This window comes from Sander vitreus, chromosome 5, assembly GCF_031162955.1.
Source record: "Sander vitreus isolate 19-12246 chromosome 5, sanVit1, whole genome shotgun sequence".
Classification (NCBI taxonomy): domain Eukaryota; kingdom Metazoa; phylum Chordata; class Actinopteri; order Perciformes; family Percidae; genus Sander; species Sander vitreus.
In genome coordinates, this window is record NC_135859.1 from 16727840 (window position 1) to 16743853 (window position 16014).

The 16014-nt window shown below is 40.5% G+C and overlaps 2 protein-coding genes across 6 annotated transcripts in view; one reads left to right on the forward strand and one right to left on the reverse strand.

Annotated features, from left to right (window-relative positions):
• Positions 1–2875, forward strand: part of coro1ca (coronin, actin binding protein, 1Ca) — a 37754-nt gene extending 34879 nt beyond the window's left edge. For all 5 annotated transcript variants that reach the window (XM_078250698.1, XM_078250699.1, XM_078250702.1 and 2 more), the window contains one exon: positions 90–2875. In XM_078250698.1, coding sequence (XP_078106824.1) covers positions 90–209 — 120 coding nt within the window. In that variant the 3' untranslated portion in view covers positions 210–2875. The remainder of the gene's footprint in view (positions 1–89) is intronic.
• A 10796-nt stretch (positions 2876–13671) lies between these two features.
• Positions 13672–15128, reverse strand: iscua (iron-sulfur cluster assembly enzyme a). Its single transcript, XM_078250703.1, has 5 exons — positions 14992–15128; positions 14668–14781; positions 14477–14587; positions 14309–14387; positions 13672–14019 (listed from the first exon to the last, which is right to left on the reverse strand). Exons 1-5 carry the CDS (start codon positions 15091–15093, stop codon positions 13928–13930), a joined length of 498 nt encoding a protein of 165 aa, XP_078106829.1. The 5' UTR covers positions 15094–15128; the 3' UTR covers positions 13672–13927.
• Between the last annotated feature and the right edge of the window lie 886 nt (positions 15129–16014).

Sequence of the window (16014 nt, forward strand, 5' to 3'; positions counted from 1 at the left end):
TTTGTTTCACAGCAGGGCGGTTGTTGCGCGTAGAGAAATGTGTATAAAGATGCCAAATAGTCTCACTCGTCTCTTTGTGTCTCCCACAGAAATCTGAAGCCAAGCTGGAGGAGATCTTGAAAGAAATCAAATCCCTCAAGGACCTGGTCAGCAGTCAGGAGAAGAGAATCATCAAACTTGAAGATCAAATGTCCAAAATTGCCATTTAGGGACCCTATACCCAACCCGCTACAATTCAGGACGTTCCATTGGCTGGGGGGGTGGGCGGGGCCAGTCACTGCCTATCTCAATGACAGTGTTTCGTCTGAGGGCCTGCCTAGCAACGACCCCTAGCAACATTCCAGATGAACTTTTTCTTAGCCAGCCCCCGACCCTCAGTTTAACACAGGTGGAAAAAGGACATGTGACAAATTTAGCAGAACATACTTTTTGGTGACAAAGGACTCATTCCTTTTTATTGTGTGGCAGTTTTTATTTTGTCTACTTGTATAAAAAGGTTTTTTTGCATTTTCCTTTGCATTTTTAGAAGAACAGTATGACCAAGAAAATTCCAATATCAATAGTCCACATTTGCCATCAGATACCCCAATTTTTGTTTTAAGTAGCTATCAGTGTTTCATGTTACTATAAGCCAAAATTATAATGTTGCCAAATTGTACCATTTGTTTACACCTCCTTAACAGTATTTCGTTCTCTCTCTTTGTGGGAAGAGTCAAAATGCAAACAGGGACCCTCTGTGCAGTAGACTGGTTATGTAAGGAGGTCATTAATAATTCACTATGAAATTAAAATCCTTTAAATAAGTTGGATGGCAGGGAGATTGACCTCTCAAACTGTAAGTAGCAGGAAATACAATTTTTAGATTGAAGACCCATTTAGCTGCCACCGTCTACACCAAGCACTCAGACATTACATATATGACAATGTTCGCCATCTGTGTTGAATCTGCACAAATTTACTCTTGCTTTCTGCCATTTCTTCTCATTCCTGTCGCTTCCCGTCATTCTGACTGTGGACAATAGTCCACACAAACATGCATTCATTTCTGTCTTGCTTCATTAACATGTACTGTGTGCTTATTGGAGAAAATGACAAACGCATTCCACAAATCTCATTGGCAGTTCTTGGTTTCAGGAAAAAAACATTTCTGAAAAGTTCCTCCTCCTGTGAACACTCTACTGTAGTGACTCGGTTGCACTGGTTGGTTGTTATGGTGACATCTATGTGCTGCCCATAAAAAGACCAAATTTGTTGATTTTCAACCTCAGCTCTGCTTTGTTTATGTGAGCGGTTCAGTCAGCGGCATCTGTGTTCAGTAGCCAGGGGCTTCGCTCAATTTACAAGTGCAGTCAAGTGTAGTGGGATTATTTTCATGTCACTGTTACTTTGCATTAGATGCCATCTCAGATCTGTATCTTTTGTACAAACTAAGAGGAATTGACATGAAATGACACCAAGTAATCACACATTGTCTTGACTATTTAAAACCTTCTGGTGATAAAACTGGAGATTGCTACAGAAACTGTTCATGATGGACCTAAAAGGCCTAGATTGTGTGTGAATATGTGCCCCATGTCTTTGGTCTTTTGGGTACCTGTCAATATGGCTGTTCTTGCTTTGTTTCTTATTGGGGGGTGGTCCAAGACTTGCCTCTAACTTGGATGAATTTTAGTTGGCTTATTGCTTCACTGTTAATTTTAGCCTGTTTCTTGTTCCAGCTGTGCTTATATCCCTCTTAGTACTTCCACTTTTTTTTAATGTCTTCCAGATGCCCCTGTTCAGTATAGTAGGTAGTTTAAGGAAGCAGAATTGTCCGGTCTGAGATGTTTTGATCAGACAGACTCTCCTTGAGTTGTTGTTTTGTTTTCCAGTGGGAAGTGGAGACGGGTAGTAGTTCAGTCTGTTGTTTGCCTTTTAATATTTGTTACCACTGTAAAGACCTGAAAGTGCCATAGAGGTGACCATGGAAGTGTTTGTAGGGGACTGTTGTGAGAGTAGATTTGTGTAGTAAATGGAAGAGTCAATAGGTGCCCGGATTTAAAACCACTTTAAGGTGCTATACTCGGTACAGACACTATGTTCAAAGGACCCTGCTCCTAAAGTACTGTGTCAGCCACCTGAATGACGTCATGAAGTCCTGTCAATCCATCCCACAATACACCAGGCAGCATTAGTGGTCAGGGTTTGTAAGTAAGCAATGTGCCCCTGACATTTTGACACTTTCACCTCTGTACGGGTATTCAAAACGTCTTCAAAAATGATGTCAAACCAAGAAGCCTTTTGAGTCATCGTGGCTTCGAGATGCAATTAGAGCAGCGAGTCGTAGAATATTAGTGACAGGAAATCCAGAAGAGTGCTACAGAAATGTGTGTCCGACACAAATTATACTGCCCTATCTTGTATATCGGACTGCCACTCAGAGGATTCTTCATAGCACTGTTGGCATGAGAGCGAAGTTTTGAGGAGTAGTGAATAGAGATCCAAAGGGACACTGTAGGTTGGAGAAATGTGCAGATGTATGTTTGTAATTTAGATCTAGAAAACTGAGTGAAAGCTGCGTAAATAATGACCATATTTTCTGTAATTTTTAAAATTTTATTTCATTTTTGTTCTGTGGTTGTGCTGAAGAGGGTGTTTTGTGTGGGAGGTGGGTTTTAAATGTTTCCCTTTGTCTGTGTTCCCTGCACCTTGCTATAATGCATAATGAGAAACAGATCGGGGGTCATGAATAGAAGAAAGAAAATCTGACAAACGAACCAGGATTAAGCCTCATATTAAGCCTCATGTTGGTCTGCTCAGCATTTTTGTTCATTATTCTTGCTTCAAGTATCAAACATTGATTATAAGAAAAATTAATAAACAATTTTTAAAATGGCCTCATTGTATCTTTTGCATTCAGTCATTACTGTTTTGAGATTTGTCATTTTTACTGGAAGTTTTTTTAACCGAAAGATCTGAGCCTTTCCATGCAAGTTAAAAGTCCACAGTTTGAGTACAACAAATCTGAACCTGCACTGAAACAAGATTATTACAGGAACTGATGCCTCAAACTCTTTAAAGGATCCTATATTTTTCTTGTCAACAAACCCACCAAAAGTTTAAAACCAATGTGTTAGTGCATCTCTCGATATTTACAACTTCCATCCTCAGCCTGTCCAATGCGTTTGAAGACTTCAATTTTTTTTAAATGGATAGCCATTATTGTGTAATTTGTTTCTTTAAACTGCTGGGAACTGTTGGTTTTAGGAATCCTCAATCACACAGGAGAAAATAGTGTATTTGTTAGGGATTATTTCCAACTGCAGGTAAATACACATTTGGGTCTAGTAGTGAGTGTTTACAGCAGCAGGACAGTGTGTGTGTGATTAACACAAAATAAACCACAGTGCCCATTTTAATTCTAAGGAAGGAACCTGTCAGCTGAGGAATTTATTCCCAAATGGGTACGTGAAGTGACATAGTGGGTATGCGGGGGGGGAAAAAAAGATGCCAGAGTGCAGGAGTGGGGGTATGAAGGGATACTGAGGCTGAAAGTCTGAAGGTGCGGGACTGTAAAAAGTTTGGGAAACATTGAGCTAGTGCAACAGTGAGGCTCTTACATGTGTCTTATATTTTAGGACAACTGCAACTCGATGGCACAGAGGAATAAGCGATATCAGGCTTTTGCTACACAGAAAATACTTTTTATGTAGCCTAGGATCAATTCATGTCTGGTTTTGGTGTTTTCATAGGATTTGTTGACAATAAGGACAATATTGCCAGCCTTATCATTTTAAAGGTTGGATTACAATCTGTGTTTTGAAAACTAAATAAGTTCTTTGGTTTGAATATTGCTATTCTCTTGTATTGACTGGCCCTAACTGTACTGGCAAACAGTTATACAATAGATGGCTAGAAGTATATTGTGAATGGAGTGTACTACAGTTGTAGTGCTATTGTGTTTGAGCCACCAAGAACTGTTGTAAGTCACAAAGAAACAGTGTGAAGAATCTCTCTCTAGTTTATTTGTTCTTGAACCTGGATAATTGCTAACTTTTTCATAAAATGTCATGCTGACCAGTTGTAATAACATCTGACACCATCTGTCAAAATAACTGAATAAAAGGAGAAAGGAGGCATCAGCAGCCTTAAATAGACAACCTGCATATTTAGAGACGTATCCAGAGATAAGTGCTGCTAAAAGACCATGCAGTTTATATGTTCGCTCTGTACATGTGTTTGGGGATGAAAGGGGCTGCTTTCTCTGCGCTGGTTTTGTGTGCCCTACAGGCTGTAATCAACGGGGACTAAATTAGAGAGGACTCAGTGGGAGGCAGAGGAGTCTTGGGACTCGCCCCGCCAAGTACAGAAATACCCATTCCCTTAAAACATGGGACTCATGTACTGACTGCAACATACTGTATTTGCAGTGAATTTCAAAGCATAAAGCTCAGGCTGAGTTTAAGTCTAACAAGTTGTGGTGAATTACACTTTCATACAAAATAAAGACCCTATCCAGGGACATTTTAGCATTCAGCACCCCATGCATGATAACATGTACAGAATCACTTCTCTGGCTGTTCCCTCTATCATAATTCAGAAAAGGTTCAATCCTAAATGGATGCGCCATAAGTACAGGAGGATGAAGAATGGGTGTGGGAGGTCGAGAAAGAGGGAGGAGAAGCTGAAAATAGAGGGTTGGACATCATTTTGCAGTGAGCTGACTTTTTAGGGCTTAGTACAAAAAAAACAGTCACTATAACTCCGTAGGGAGGGAACTCTCTTTCACTCTTACTTTCCTCTCAGTCTCCCCTTTATCTCTGTCTTCTGCACTGTTTTGCTGTTCAGAAGATAAACCCCGGATAACACATTCTGTAAGTATATATCTATATTTGTAAAGAATTTAAAGTGGGTGTTATCAAGAAAGTAAAAGATATAGCCAGATTTTCATTTATTTCAGAACAGTGTGTATCCAAACTTACATGTTGAGTCAACTTTCAAATCTTCTGATCTATTTGGATTATATTCTTCAAAGTTAGTTCATAAAACTATGTAGTGGTGGAATGTGACTAAGTACATTTACTCAAATACTGGATTTTAAGACACTTGTACTTCACTAGAATATTTCAATTTTATGCTACTTTATACTTCTACGCCACTACATTTAAGGGAAGAATATCAACTTCATAATCCATTACATGTAAATAATAGCTACAGTTAGAGTTGCAGTTCGTAAGATATGGTGCATTGTTACAGATTAAACTACCCAACCGAATATAAGTAGTTAAAATTATCTTTAACTCCACAACCGTAATCATTTTTTTTAATAATATCATATGTAACAACTGATAACAGCCAACAATTTTTCTGCATTAAAAGTACTTCTGCTTTTGATACTTTAAGTACATTTTGCTTATAATACTTCATTTTACTTAATTAAGATGTATAATGCAGGGCTTTCACTTGTAATGGAATATTTTATATTGTTGTATTGCTACTTTACTTTTACTCAAGTAAAAGATCTGAATGCTTCTTTCAATCCTGCTAACATCAATGCTTCTATTTAAATTGTCAACGATGTAATCATTGTATATCCCATATGTTTAATCTCCAGTATTTTTTAGTCTTATTGCCAAGACCTGGAGGTTACTGAGTGTAGACACTGATAATGTTACATGTAAGAATATGCTTTGAGATGGTCTAAACTCTGCCAGTGGCTCTATCTTTGCAAATTTGTGTTGTCTGTGCAAGCATTGTTATAACAATATATGATATAATATGTTTACATTTATTTTCATTTTATGGTCAAGACTCCAACTTTTCCAAAAAACAACTACATGTCAGACTGAATTTGAGGTAAATGTGTAATAAATAATGGCCAAGACATGTAGGACATTTCTATTTGTTGTAAAGATGCTGCCACAAAAACATGGTGCATTGGGCTTAAAAAGCTTTTTGTAAATGAAAGTCAAATCTAGAGTTTGAGACATTAAGCACTCAAATGTCATATAATGGATTAATTGCATACTGTATGTGGTGTCTGATGGCCTTCAGTTGAAGGTAATGTGGACCCTTTAGTGAAATACAGGAAGTGTATTTATGGCTGTAATTATGAGGATTTAGGGGGCAGGGCTGTCCTATAGCTGTACATCCAAGGATGAAGACCCAGCCTACATGTGGTCCAGCAGAGTACATACGTACGTACTGTATGTTCGACCACACAGGGAGGGGTGTTTCACACTGTGTATTGTAAATCAGAGCAGCAGTAGGTTTACTATAGCATTTTGCTGATTAGAAGCTTGTCTTTACAGCTTAGCACTGTGTAATTATATATTCTAAATGGTAACAGACTGAGCCCTCTACCACTGGTTTCCTTTGTTAAAGCTTACTTCACTTGGAGAAGGACGGAGAGAGGATAATGGAAGAAAAGTAATATTGGGTCAGGAAGTTTATTCAGTCAGTCAGTTGTCCTGTCAGTAAATACAGGTTTTTCTGGAAGCAGAAATATCTTCACCAGGTCTGTGCTGCTGTGGGCTGGTGTACAGCAGCTGCTGCCCAGTGTAAATATAGAGGCCACAGCCACAGGTCTCCCACGCCTCTGTGCTCCCCCTGGAATATAGCTTCCTCCTGGCTTTGGTGTGGTGGATGGGTGGCCTCCCTCTACTTTACAAATTATAAGGCCTTCAGCAAGAAACTCACTGTCTCCACCCCAAATAAGTAATGGCTGCTCTGCTGCCTGCTAAAATAGATCTGGTGCAAGATGGGGAACGGCAGAAAGCCTAGAAAACCTGAATACTGGAGTTACATTTCAGATGGAAAAAGCCCTTAAAAAATGTTGTTTTTCTCAGTATGTGTCTGTTGCATGAAAGACTGCTTGACACTAGTTAGTATAGTGGTTCCCAGCCTCACAGTTGAGACCCATCAATGGGTCCCAAGAAAAATCTAAGGGGTTACGAGATTATTAAAAATATATGAAGTCAGAAAAAAACAGATCTGCAACACAAATTATGTTTTTACGACTTTTCTCTAATCTTTGCTTTTTACAGTTGTGAACTCAGTGTGACATTTTTCACTTCAAAGAAATTGTTTAACATTGAGGTTTATTGCCAAGAGTTAGATGAAAAGATTGATACCACTCTCATGTATGTACAAGAAATAGATAGCTGGAGCCAGGTGGCGAGTAGCTTAGCTTAGCTTAAAGAGTGGAAACAGGGAAATAGCTAGCGTGGCTCTGTCCAAAGTAAAAAAAAAATACACCCACCAGCACCTCTACAGCTGGAGTTGTGTCATCTTGAGGTTGCCATGCAACCAGCAGACTCCAGAAAGTCACTGCACCAGGTCGCAGGTCGCCAATAAATAGTTACAGCACACAACTCCCTTTAAAACTTTTAAACAAACTGGAAGAAGTGTTCATTAGTGAGCTTTATGGTGCTGATAGATGGATTTTGTAACATTTGGACAGAGCCAGGCTAGCTGTTTCCCCATTTCCAGTCTTTTGCTAAGCTAAGCTAAGCTAACCACCTCCAGGCTCTAGGTGCTCTAAGCGATGTTGGGTGACGGCACTTCTTGTTGACGTTTGAAGTATTTTCAAACAAAACGAGGCTAGCTTGTCCCTCCCTCCTCCTCATCCCGTCCCCTCTCCCTCCCTTCCGTGCTTCCGCGCACTAACCCCCCAACCCCCACCCCCTTGGCATGGTTCGTTTTTGTTGCCGTTTGTGGAGCCTGGGCTGTCTACAGAGACCGCATTTTTGTACAGTGTGTTCAGGGGACAGACAGCTCGCAGATAGTGAAGAGATGTTTGCTGTAATGTTGTAGCCTAAAAAACGTGTGACATCGCTTAGAGCACCTTTAAGGGGTCTCAAGCCACTGTGTTAGTGGATCCCTAAAAGAATAGATATGTAACTATTTCTTCCCTTTTGATTCTAAATTCAAGATAGCTATTATTGTTGTTGCAGGACAGAGAAGATGAAGTCCCTTTTGGTTTTTCTCATCTACTGTGTGACCCTGCTCTCACTGTGTCACGCCACTCCTCTGTTCTACAACACATCCATGGATGGCAGTGGTGATGAAGCGGAGCTAGAGCTCCTTTTTCCAACCTCTTTCTCTACTCGAGCACCTGTTCACATCTCCACTGCTACTGGAGCTCCCACCCTTACCAACACCATCACCAACACCATCACCACCACCATGATACGCCTGAAGGATTTTGTCTTTACCCGAGTAGTGGACTTCCTGCAGGAGAATCTGCTCATCATCATCGTCGTGACCTCTCTTCTCATCGTCATGGTCTTCATCATCTGCTGTGCCTCTGCCATGAGTCATAAGAGCAAGCTGGAGGCCTACAAACCCCCTCCTCATCCAAACAAGAAGTATGTGGCTGATAAAACAGGCGGACGCAACAATTCAAGCGAGATCCAGGAGAGGCCGTACGCCGTCGACCACGTCAAGAGGGTCCAGACTCAGAGCATGGCCTCCCCCAAACACCTACGCATGCCCTCCAAGGCTCTGGTGGGAGAGAGGGGTAGAGACGTCAGGTCGTCGCCTCGCCAGGATGTCAGAAAGGTCAGGGAGGCAGAGGAGGTGGAAAAGCGGAGAGAGGAGCCCAAGCACAAAGAGCAGCCCAAGCGCAGGGAGGAGGTGCAGCAGAGCTCCAGCCCCAGCACCAGCTCCGCTCATTCAGTGTGCACCTGCCACCTGAAAAAGGCCCACCACTAAGGCATGTTCAAGCCTGATGTTGGCATAAGAGGGAAAGTGTTTTTGTTTGCAAAAACAAAATCAGGAAGGTTGGTTATATTGCACACATTATGTGATTCAAATCTGAAATACCCTTATATTACAAAAACCTAAATCTAAATGTTCATGAAAATATGAACTAATGCCTGATGTAAAAATGAAAATGATAGAAGATATGTGAATAGAAATCAAAATACTGAATTGTGTTGCTACATTCATTGTCCTTAGTCTTGCAGTGGTCAACCAGTTGTTTTTTTTATCAAGGATTACCACAGAGTCCCAACTGCCTAATATCATATCACTGTGCCATTGAAGTAGCATCACTTGAAACAGTGAAATAAACAATTTTACTTTATGGATATGATTTTTGTTAGAGGAGAAAGACAACAAAATTATTTTAAAAATAAAAAATGGGCAGCCTGTAATTCCCCATCCTTTCCAAATAGAAATGACAAAAATAGTAAGTATTAATGTGTTTTTAATACAGAGATGTATGATTCCATATGCCTGCCTAGACAGAGGAATCTCCTCAGTATGTCCTGCTGTACGCCGTGGCATCTTTTCAGCAGTTTCTTTGGCTGAAACAGTCTGTTATCCATAGATAAATCTTTGCTGCTGTAAATAAAGCAAAGTGAGAAGCCAGTAAACTTGATTTGTTGGATAAGTAACAAAACAATCTCTTTATATTTACATTTATATTTACGTAATTTTGTTTGCATAATGTTATTTTATGTCATAGCATATTGTATTTTACATTAAGAGCCTAATTCTCAAAGCTTTACACCAAAAGCACAATTTACAACTGTGTTATTTCTGGGAAGTAAAAACATACATACATACATACATACATACATACATATGTACACATATATCTATTATCTATCATCTGTCTACATGTGGTTGATCATTCTGATCTGCCTTCAACATTAAGAGCAGTGTTTCATTGGTGTATAAAAACTTTGTGAATCAGTTTTTGTTTTTAAAAGTAATACTTATGTATAAGATAAATTATGAGTTTTGTTTTTAGTGTAATCATTTGTAATTAGTCAAAAACTTGAGTACAGGGATAGATAGCTGGCCTGTTTTGCTGGTGTAATAGGTTTAACTTTGACTCATGGTGGCTAAAAAAGTACTTATAAGGGTATATTTGTCATATTCATCTTATTTTATTTTATTAAAAATTCAGATTACACTGGAGATCATTTGTATAAACTCTCCAACTCACTGTCCTGTTACTCAAGTTAATGACTGAGCATCTAAACCAATGACTTCTGTCATGTTTAAATACTCTTTAACCTCAGATTGTTGTCCTCAGATGTTTTCACACAGATGCTTCTTCTGTGAGTTTTATTGTTTACAAAATGACAGTTTTGTTTTGCTTATGTTGAATAAAATTGTTGGTAATGATGCTTCTGTCATTATTGAAAACAGTGGAAACCGTTTCATGGTGAAAGACAAACTCAGCCCTGAAGAAACCTAAGATTAGAATGGTCTAAAAAAAGAGGATGCTTACTATGTGCACATTATTTTCAACTCAGGAATCTGTAATTCTTGAGCTGCATACACTCAAGAATCATGGGTAACTATTTTTAAGGTAATTACCCAAATGACAGATTTGTAATATATGCTCTTGGAGGCATGAGCTGTCTTCTAATTTAACATTCCAAGTCCAATCTCTCACTCACTCACTCACACACTCACACACACACACACACACACACACACGTAACATCAACTCCTCCACATTTTTATGATTGGCAGCTGGCACCATCACACCCAAACACAGGTCTGCAGAAGGCATTAGAGCCTGGAGATGAGGAGAGGCTCCTTTGTCCTTCGCTGGCTACTGTACAAGATTGTTTAAATATTTCAGCAGCAGTAAACCAGATACATGCAGAGCCCTTTGCTCCATAACAAGAGCACATGTATTGTCTATACAAATCTTATGACATTGATTTGTTCAGTGAAGTCATAACTTTTTGGGTTCCATAATTTGAAAGAGCAATCATCATCAATCAAACCATCATGTAAACAGTGCAAGTATTGATTTATCATATTTACCACTTCCATCTTGATATGGGTACACACATCTGAAATCTATTGTTAAAATTAATTACAAATGTGTATTGAAATGTGATTGAATATTGCTAAAAATGTCTAAAGAACAAACAGTTTTTAAAATAAAAAGTTTGATCCGAATCATAAGCGTGTCGACTCTTCAAAGATCAAACCTCAAAGATAACACACAGCTCAAAGGCAAGCGTAACCCTGTGGTGGCTGAAACGTGAGTACTGACACAGCCTTGCACTGGGGTTCAGATTCCATGCTCTTTTGTCAATGAGGTGCTAAATAATTTGAGAAAATACTCCCTCTTCACTTTCACTCTTCCCACCAGGTGACGAGAAGACACACAGCCGCAGGACCACCCAGCAGCGCTCTGTCCGGGGCCTCTTTGCTTCATTGACTGTCTGAGTTTTAAGAACCTTGGTAACCTCAGATAAGGAAATATTTGGGACAAACCTGTTTGTTTTGTTTTGTTTACAAAATATCCCCCGCTTAAATTCTTGCTCTGTGTATTTTGACCCTTGTCACTGTCCGCCACTGACAAAAAAAAAAAAATAGGACCTCTCAATCAATTTGAATAGTGTAGAGGATCCAGAATGGTAATACAGCACCTTAAGGCTGTCGTTAAACTTTGATGAGCATCTGCCGGGAATTCTCAACAGCAGCGGTGGACGGCGGATCATGTAAGGACCATGTAGTGACAGGCCTGCCCATTTCCTCGGAGGAGCAGATGATACAGGAAGAGAAAAATAGTAAGTGCTTGGGCCTTTTTGAATTTCTTTATTTTTTGGTCTTATGTTCGAATAAGACACCCTTTATATGGGGTTTAAGTTGCCAAAAATGGCTTTATACATGGTCTGCAGTAAATATTAATAAGTTGTTAATGACTGGATTTTGGTCCAGATCCCCTGCAGCTCTCTTTTATATGGTCAGAGGTCAAACAGTCTACCTTTCAGAGCGGTCTACCTGATCAATTGAAGAGGTGAAAACACAAAGCAAGTTTCATACTGGAGATTTTTCCCAACCTCTTACTACAGTCTGCTCTCTAAAGCATTACCAAATGATTCATTAACCATTATTAAAGCCATTAGTTACAACATATAAAACCTTTATAAAGGGTGCTTTATTATGAAGTGGTACCCTTTTTTGTAGTTAAAATAAGTAAGAAATGTGTCTAAATGTGGTCGTCTCTCCTCCATTATTCTTGGCAGTGAGTCATGCTTTGGTGCAGATGTGGTGTCCTTCTGGTTCTCTGCATCTGTCCTCTAGCCTGCCTCATACAGTCTCCCTGTCCTCATGGCTGCTGCTGTCCTTGCCCAGGTTTCCTGGTTTTGTGCGAGTCCCTGGGTCTCAGGTCACTTCCTCGCTCTGTCCCTCTCAGTACCTCGGCTCTATCTGTGGCCAGAAACCAGCTCTGTAACGTTGACCACCTGCTCCGGCCCTTCTCTGACCTACAGGAGCTGAGCCTCAGTCATAATCTGCTGGCCCACTTCCCTCGCGGCCTGCCCCCCAGCCTGGAGTCCCTGCTGCTGCAAGAAAACCGCATCACTTATATCACTTCAGGCGCCCTGCGACAACTGGGGAACCTCACTCGCCTGGACCTGGAGGACAACCGCATCCGTGCCATCCAACCCGGGGCACTTCAGGGTCTTAACAAGCTGCAGGTCCTGACCCTGAAGGGGAACAAGCTTACAAGCCTCCCTGTGAATCTTCCTCTTTCACTGACATATTTAGACCTCTCAGCAAACTGCATCTCTGTCCTGGACCTGCCCTCGCTGTCTGCCCTGGTCAACCTGCAGGTCCTCAAGATCAACAGCAACTGCTTGCGTTCAGTCCCAGAGAGCGCCTTTGACAGCCTGCCACGTCTCAAATCGGTGGACCTCACCAACAACCTGTGGGTGTGCGAGTGTGACATATTGTATCTTTACCGCTGGCTGCTGAATGGTAGGCTGAGGATGGCCACAAACCTGGTGTGCAGCGAGCCAGTCCGTTTTGCTCACCGCCTGCTTCTGAACCTCTCGGTCATGGATATCTGTCCTCGTGTCCTGAAGCCAAATGAGAGGACACAGCAACTGGACCTCAACTCCGCGCTCGAGAGAAAGCTAGAGATGCTGACAGTGAAGCCCACGGGACCAAGCCCATTTAAAAACAAGAGGTATTTGGGAAACTTGTCAAAGCGAGTATCACAGAAAACCACTGCTGGACTTCTTTCCAACGATGCTCACAAGACTCGTGTGTTAACTGACCCCTACTCTTTAGAGACCCTTACCTATGAGGAGTGTTTGTCCCTAAATAAAACACAATCGGTCAGCCCACCCAATTTAAAAACCACTACTTCTATCCCTGATAAGGAACAGAACTGCAGAGACAACATCACAGGTCGGTCCCCTCACCTTAATGCAACCTCTGCTGAAGGGACACGATCTTTGCTCTCCACAAACAGAGATGCACCCTGGCCTACTCCCAACCCACAGCCGTTCACACAAGACTCTGCAGTGGTCATCTCTCTGCTCGCTGTGCTATGTGTATTAGTAGTTCTCTTAATGCTAGCAGTGCTGCTTGTACTGAAAAAGGTACTTCTGCACCAACAGAGGGTGGCTCCGCTTGATGTAGTATCTGGTGAATGACACACCGAAAGTGTTTTTTTTTTTTATATTTCGGCTCACAATAGGTATAAAGTCTCATACAATACTCTGTATATTGCTTTTGTATGTGTACTTTAGCTGTCGACCTAAATGCATGTTCATACTGAATCCACCATGTGGGACCAGTGATTTTATACAATCACGCCAAATACCAAAATACATATAAAAGAAAAACACATCTCAACTTAGTATCTGATTTATGATCTCATGTGTGTTCTGTGTAGGAAAGCACTGCAAACTAAGAACAATGTTGAGTTTCCATATTTAGATTTAAGGATCAGACTTCAGTCAACATGAACTTCCCACTCCAAAATCAGCATTTAATAACCAACTTCTGATCAACACTAATAGCACCTTCCATTTTCAAGAGATTGTTAAACAGTATAAAACTCCCAGAAGAGGGTGCAATACCTGATGTTGTATTAGTAAACAATCTTCCAAACAGCACTGCAGTAAAACCTTACAGGGCTGGTACTGAGACATAATGGATAGTTAATGACAAGATATTAATTGGCGGCGTGTACACGCTCCTCCTTCTTGTCCTGTTGTTTTAATCTGTAGTCTGACAGCGCTGCTTTTATGGCATCTTCTGCAAGCACTGAAAGAAAGGGAGTGAGGTTTTCAGAAAAGCTTTAAGCATGAAATGAAGCTTTGATTTTACCAAGAAATATACAGCCAGGGTCAGTTAACAAATTATAGGAAAACCTGCATTGAAGGTGTTCTTGTGGCTCATATACCAACACCTTGCTGAGACACTTTTTCCCTTTAACTTGTCATCCATCTTTATGTTTATTAAGCTTTCAGGGTGTGTGTGATAATAACACTGACTTGTGTTAGCAAGCACATTACACTGATTCTATTATTTAATTGTATTACTTTAAACTTACTGGAGCAATGAAGCTTGACTGGAGGAAGGCAGAGTTCTTTGGCAATGTCTGTGTTCCTGATCTTCAGAGCTTCATCAACCTACCGGATGAAAACAAGACTTCACCAAAAAAGCAGGACTTGTAAAGCCATTGTTCTCTTTTCCTTTTCATTCGAATTAATAAACTCACCGACTTCCCCTTCACCCACTCTGTTGCTAGAGAGCTGGAGGCAATGGCTGATCCGCAGCCAAATGTCTTAAACTTTGCTTCAATAATCTTGCCATTTTCATCCACCTGGATCTGGAGACAATATATGATCAAGCACCTAGTTGTACAATAAGTTGACAGTCATGACAGCTGAATTTAACCTCCCAATTTACCTGAAGTTTCATTACATCACCACAGGCTGGTGCACCCACCAAACCAGTTCCCACGTTCTTGGAGTTTTTGTCTAAAGTTCCCACATTTCTTGGGTTTTCATAGTGGTCCACCACCTAGAGGAAAGTGACAACAACAAAGAGAAAATGATTGGTTGTTATGTGTTAGAAAGATGGGACATAGCGGGTAACGCTAAACTTAGCTACGGTTAGCTACCTACTGTCAGACAACACCATGAATGTAACGTATAAGGACAAGTAGCGTAGCTAACTGTCAAAAAAACTGGTTGGTTATAATTACGAGTTTTTACACATGTAATTGTTTACCTTTTTGTGATATGAACAGAGAGAATTCAGCTCAGGGCTGAATAAACGTCTGCTAAATAACAACAGCGAGGACGCGGAGATTCGTAAAGACACAATCGCCATGTTGGGTCGGAACGGAAATCAACGAGTGAGTACGAGTGAGGACGACCACATTTTGTTGACAAACAAGTGAAGAAGGAATGGTATCACCGATGAAGGAGCCCCTACTAGCGGCTAACAGTAGCCGTTACACCTGCAAGAGGCACTGGACAGACTCCATTGACATATAGACTCCATCCATGGATGTATTATACCGACTCCACCTCTCACGATGTTAGGTTAGGTTACCAGTAGCGATGGTGAGACAAAGCTTCATTAAGCATTGACGCTTTCCAGCAAATTCGTTCCCAAAAGGTTTCATTAATCGAGGCTTCATGTGCACACAAAACCACTTGTTGTACTAATACAACAGGCAGATTACACAGATGATCTTAAACATCTGTGATCTAGTGATCTACTGTATTTTGCGCCATTAAAGGCTTGGGAATAATGACTGTCAATAATGGGAAAAAAAAGTAAATCAATTTCGATGTAATCCATTTATAGCCTATCCGTGTCTATTTTCTAATAGGTAGCCTAGATTGTACAACTCATAATAGGCTATCTGTTGTGGGTATGCATCAACAGTGTGTAGGGCCTAATCAATCATTTGGTAATTCATTGTTTCATAATAAAGGCAGGAGGGCAATATTAGTGTTCTGTTCAAAACTGGAAAGTGTCAGTGGTTTAACCGGGCAGAGGACAGTGAATGTGCTTGTAAACTTGACAATGGGCAATGTGATTGTGTAACTATGAACATTATGTTGAGGGGAGACTTGTTAATTTCATTCAGGAACAATAGTTTCTCAACTGTGTTATATTTTCAGTAAGACTTATAAATACTGTATTTAACAAGGCAAGGAAGTAGCCTACACTTCAAAATTTTACATAAAATATACCCTGCTAGTTATCTTATTGCTAAATGTACAGACATTGGCACTTACT

Bases quoted from the DNA above. Each gene is read 5' to 3' on its own strand.
- iscua (XM_078250703.1), bottom strand. From the start codon at position 15,093: ATGGCGATTGTGTCTTTACGAATCTCCGCGTCCTCGCTGTTGTTATTT. The intron at 14,782-14,991 runs GTAAACAATTAC...ACTTTCCTCTAG, and splicing joins TCTGTTCATATCACAAAAAG to GTGGTGGACCACTATGAAAA. The intron at 14,020-14,308 runs GTAAGTTTAAAG...CCTTTCTTTCAG, and splicing joins AGTCAAGCTTCATTGCTCCA to TGCTTGCAGAAGATGCCATA.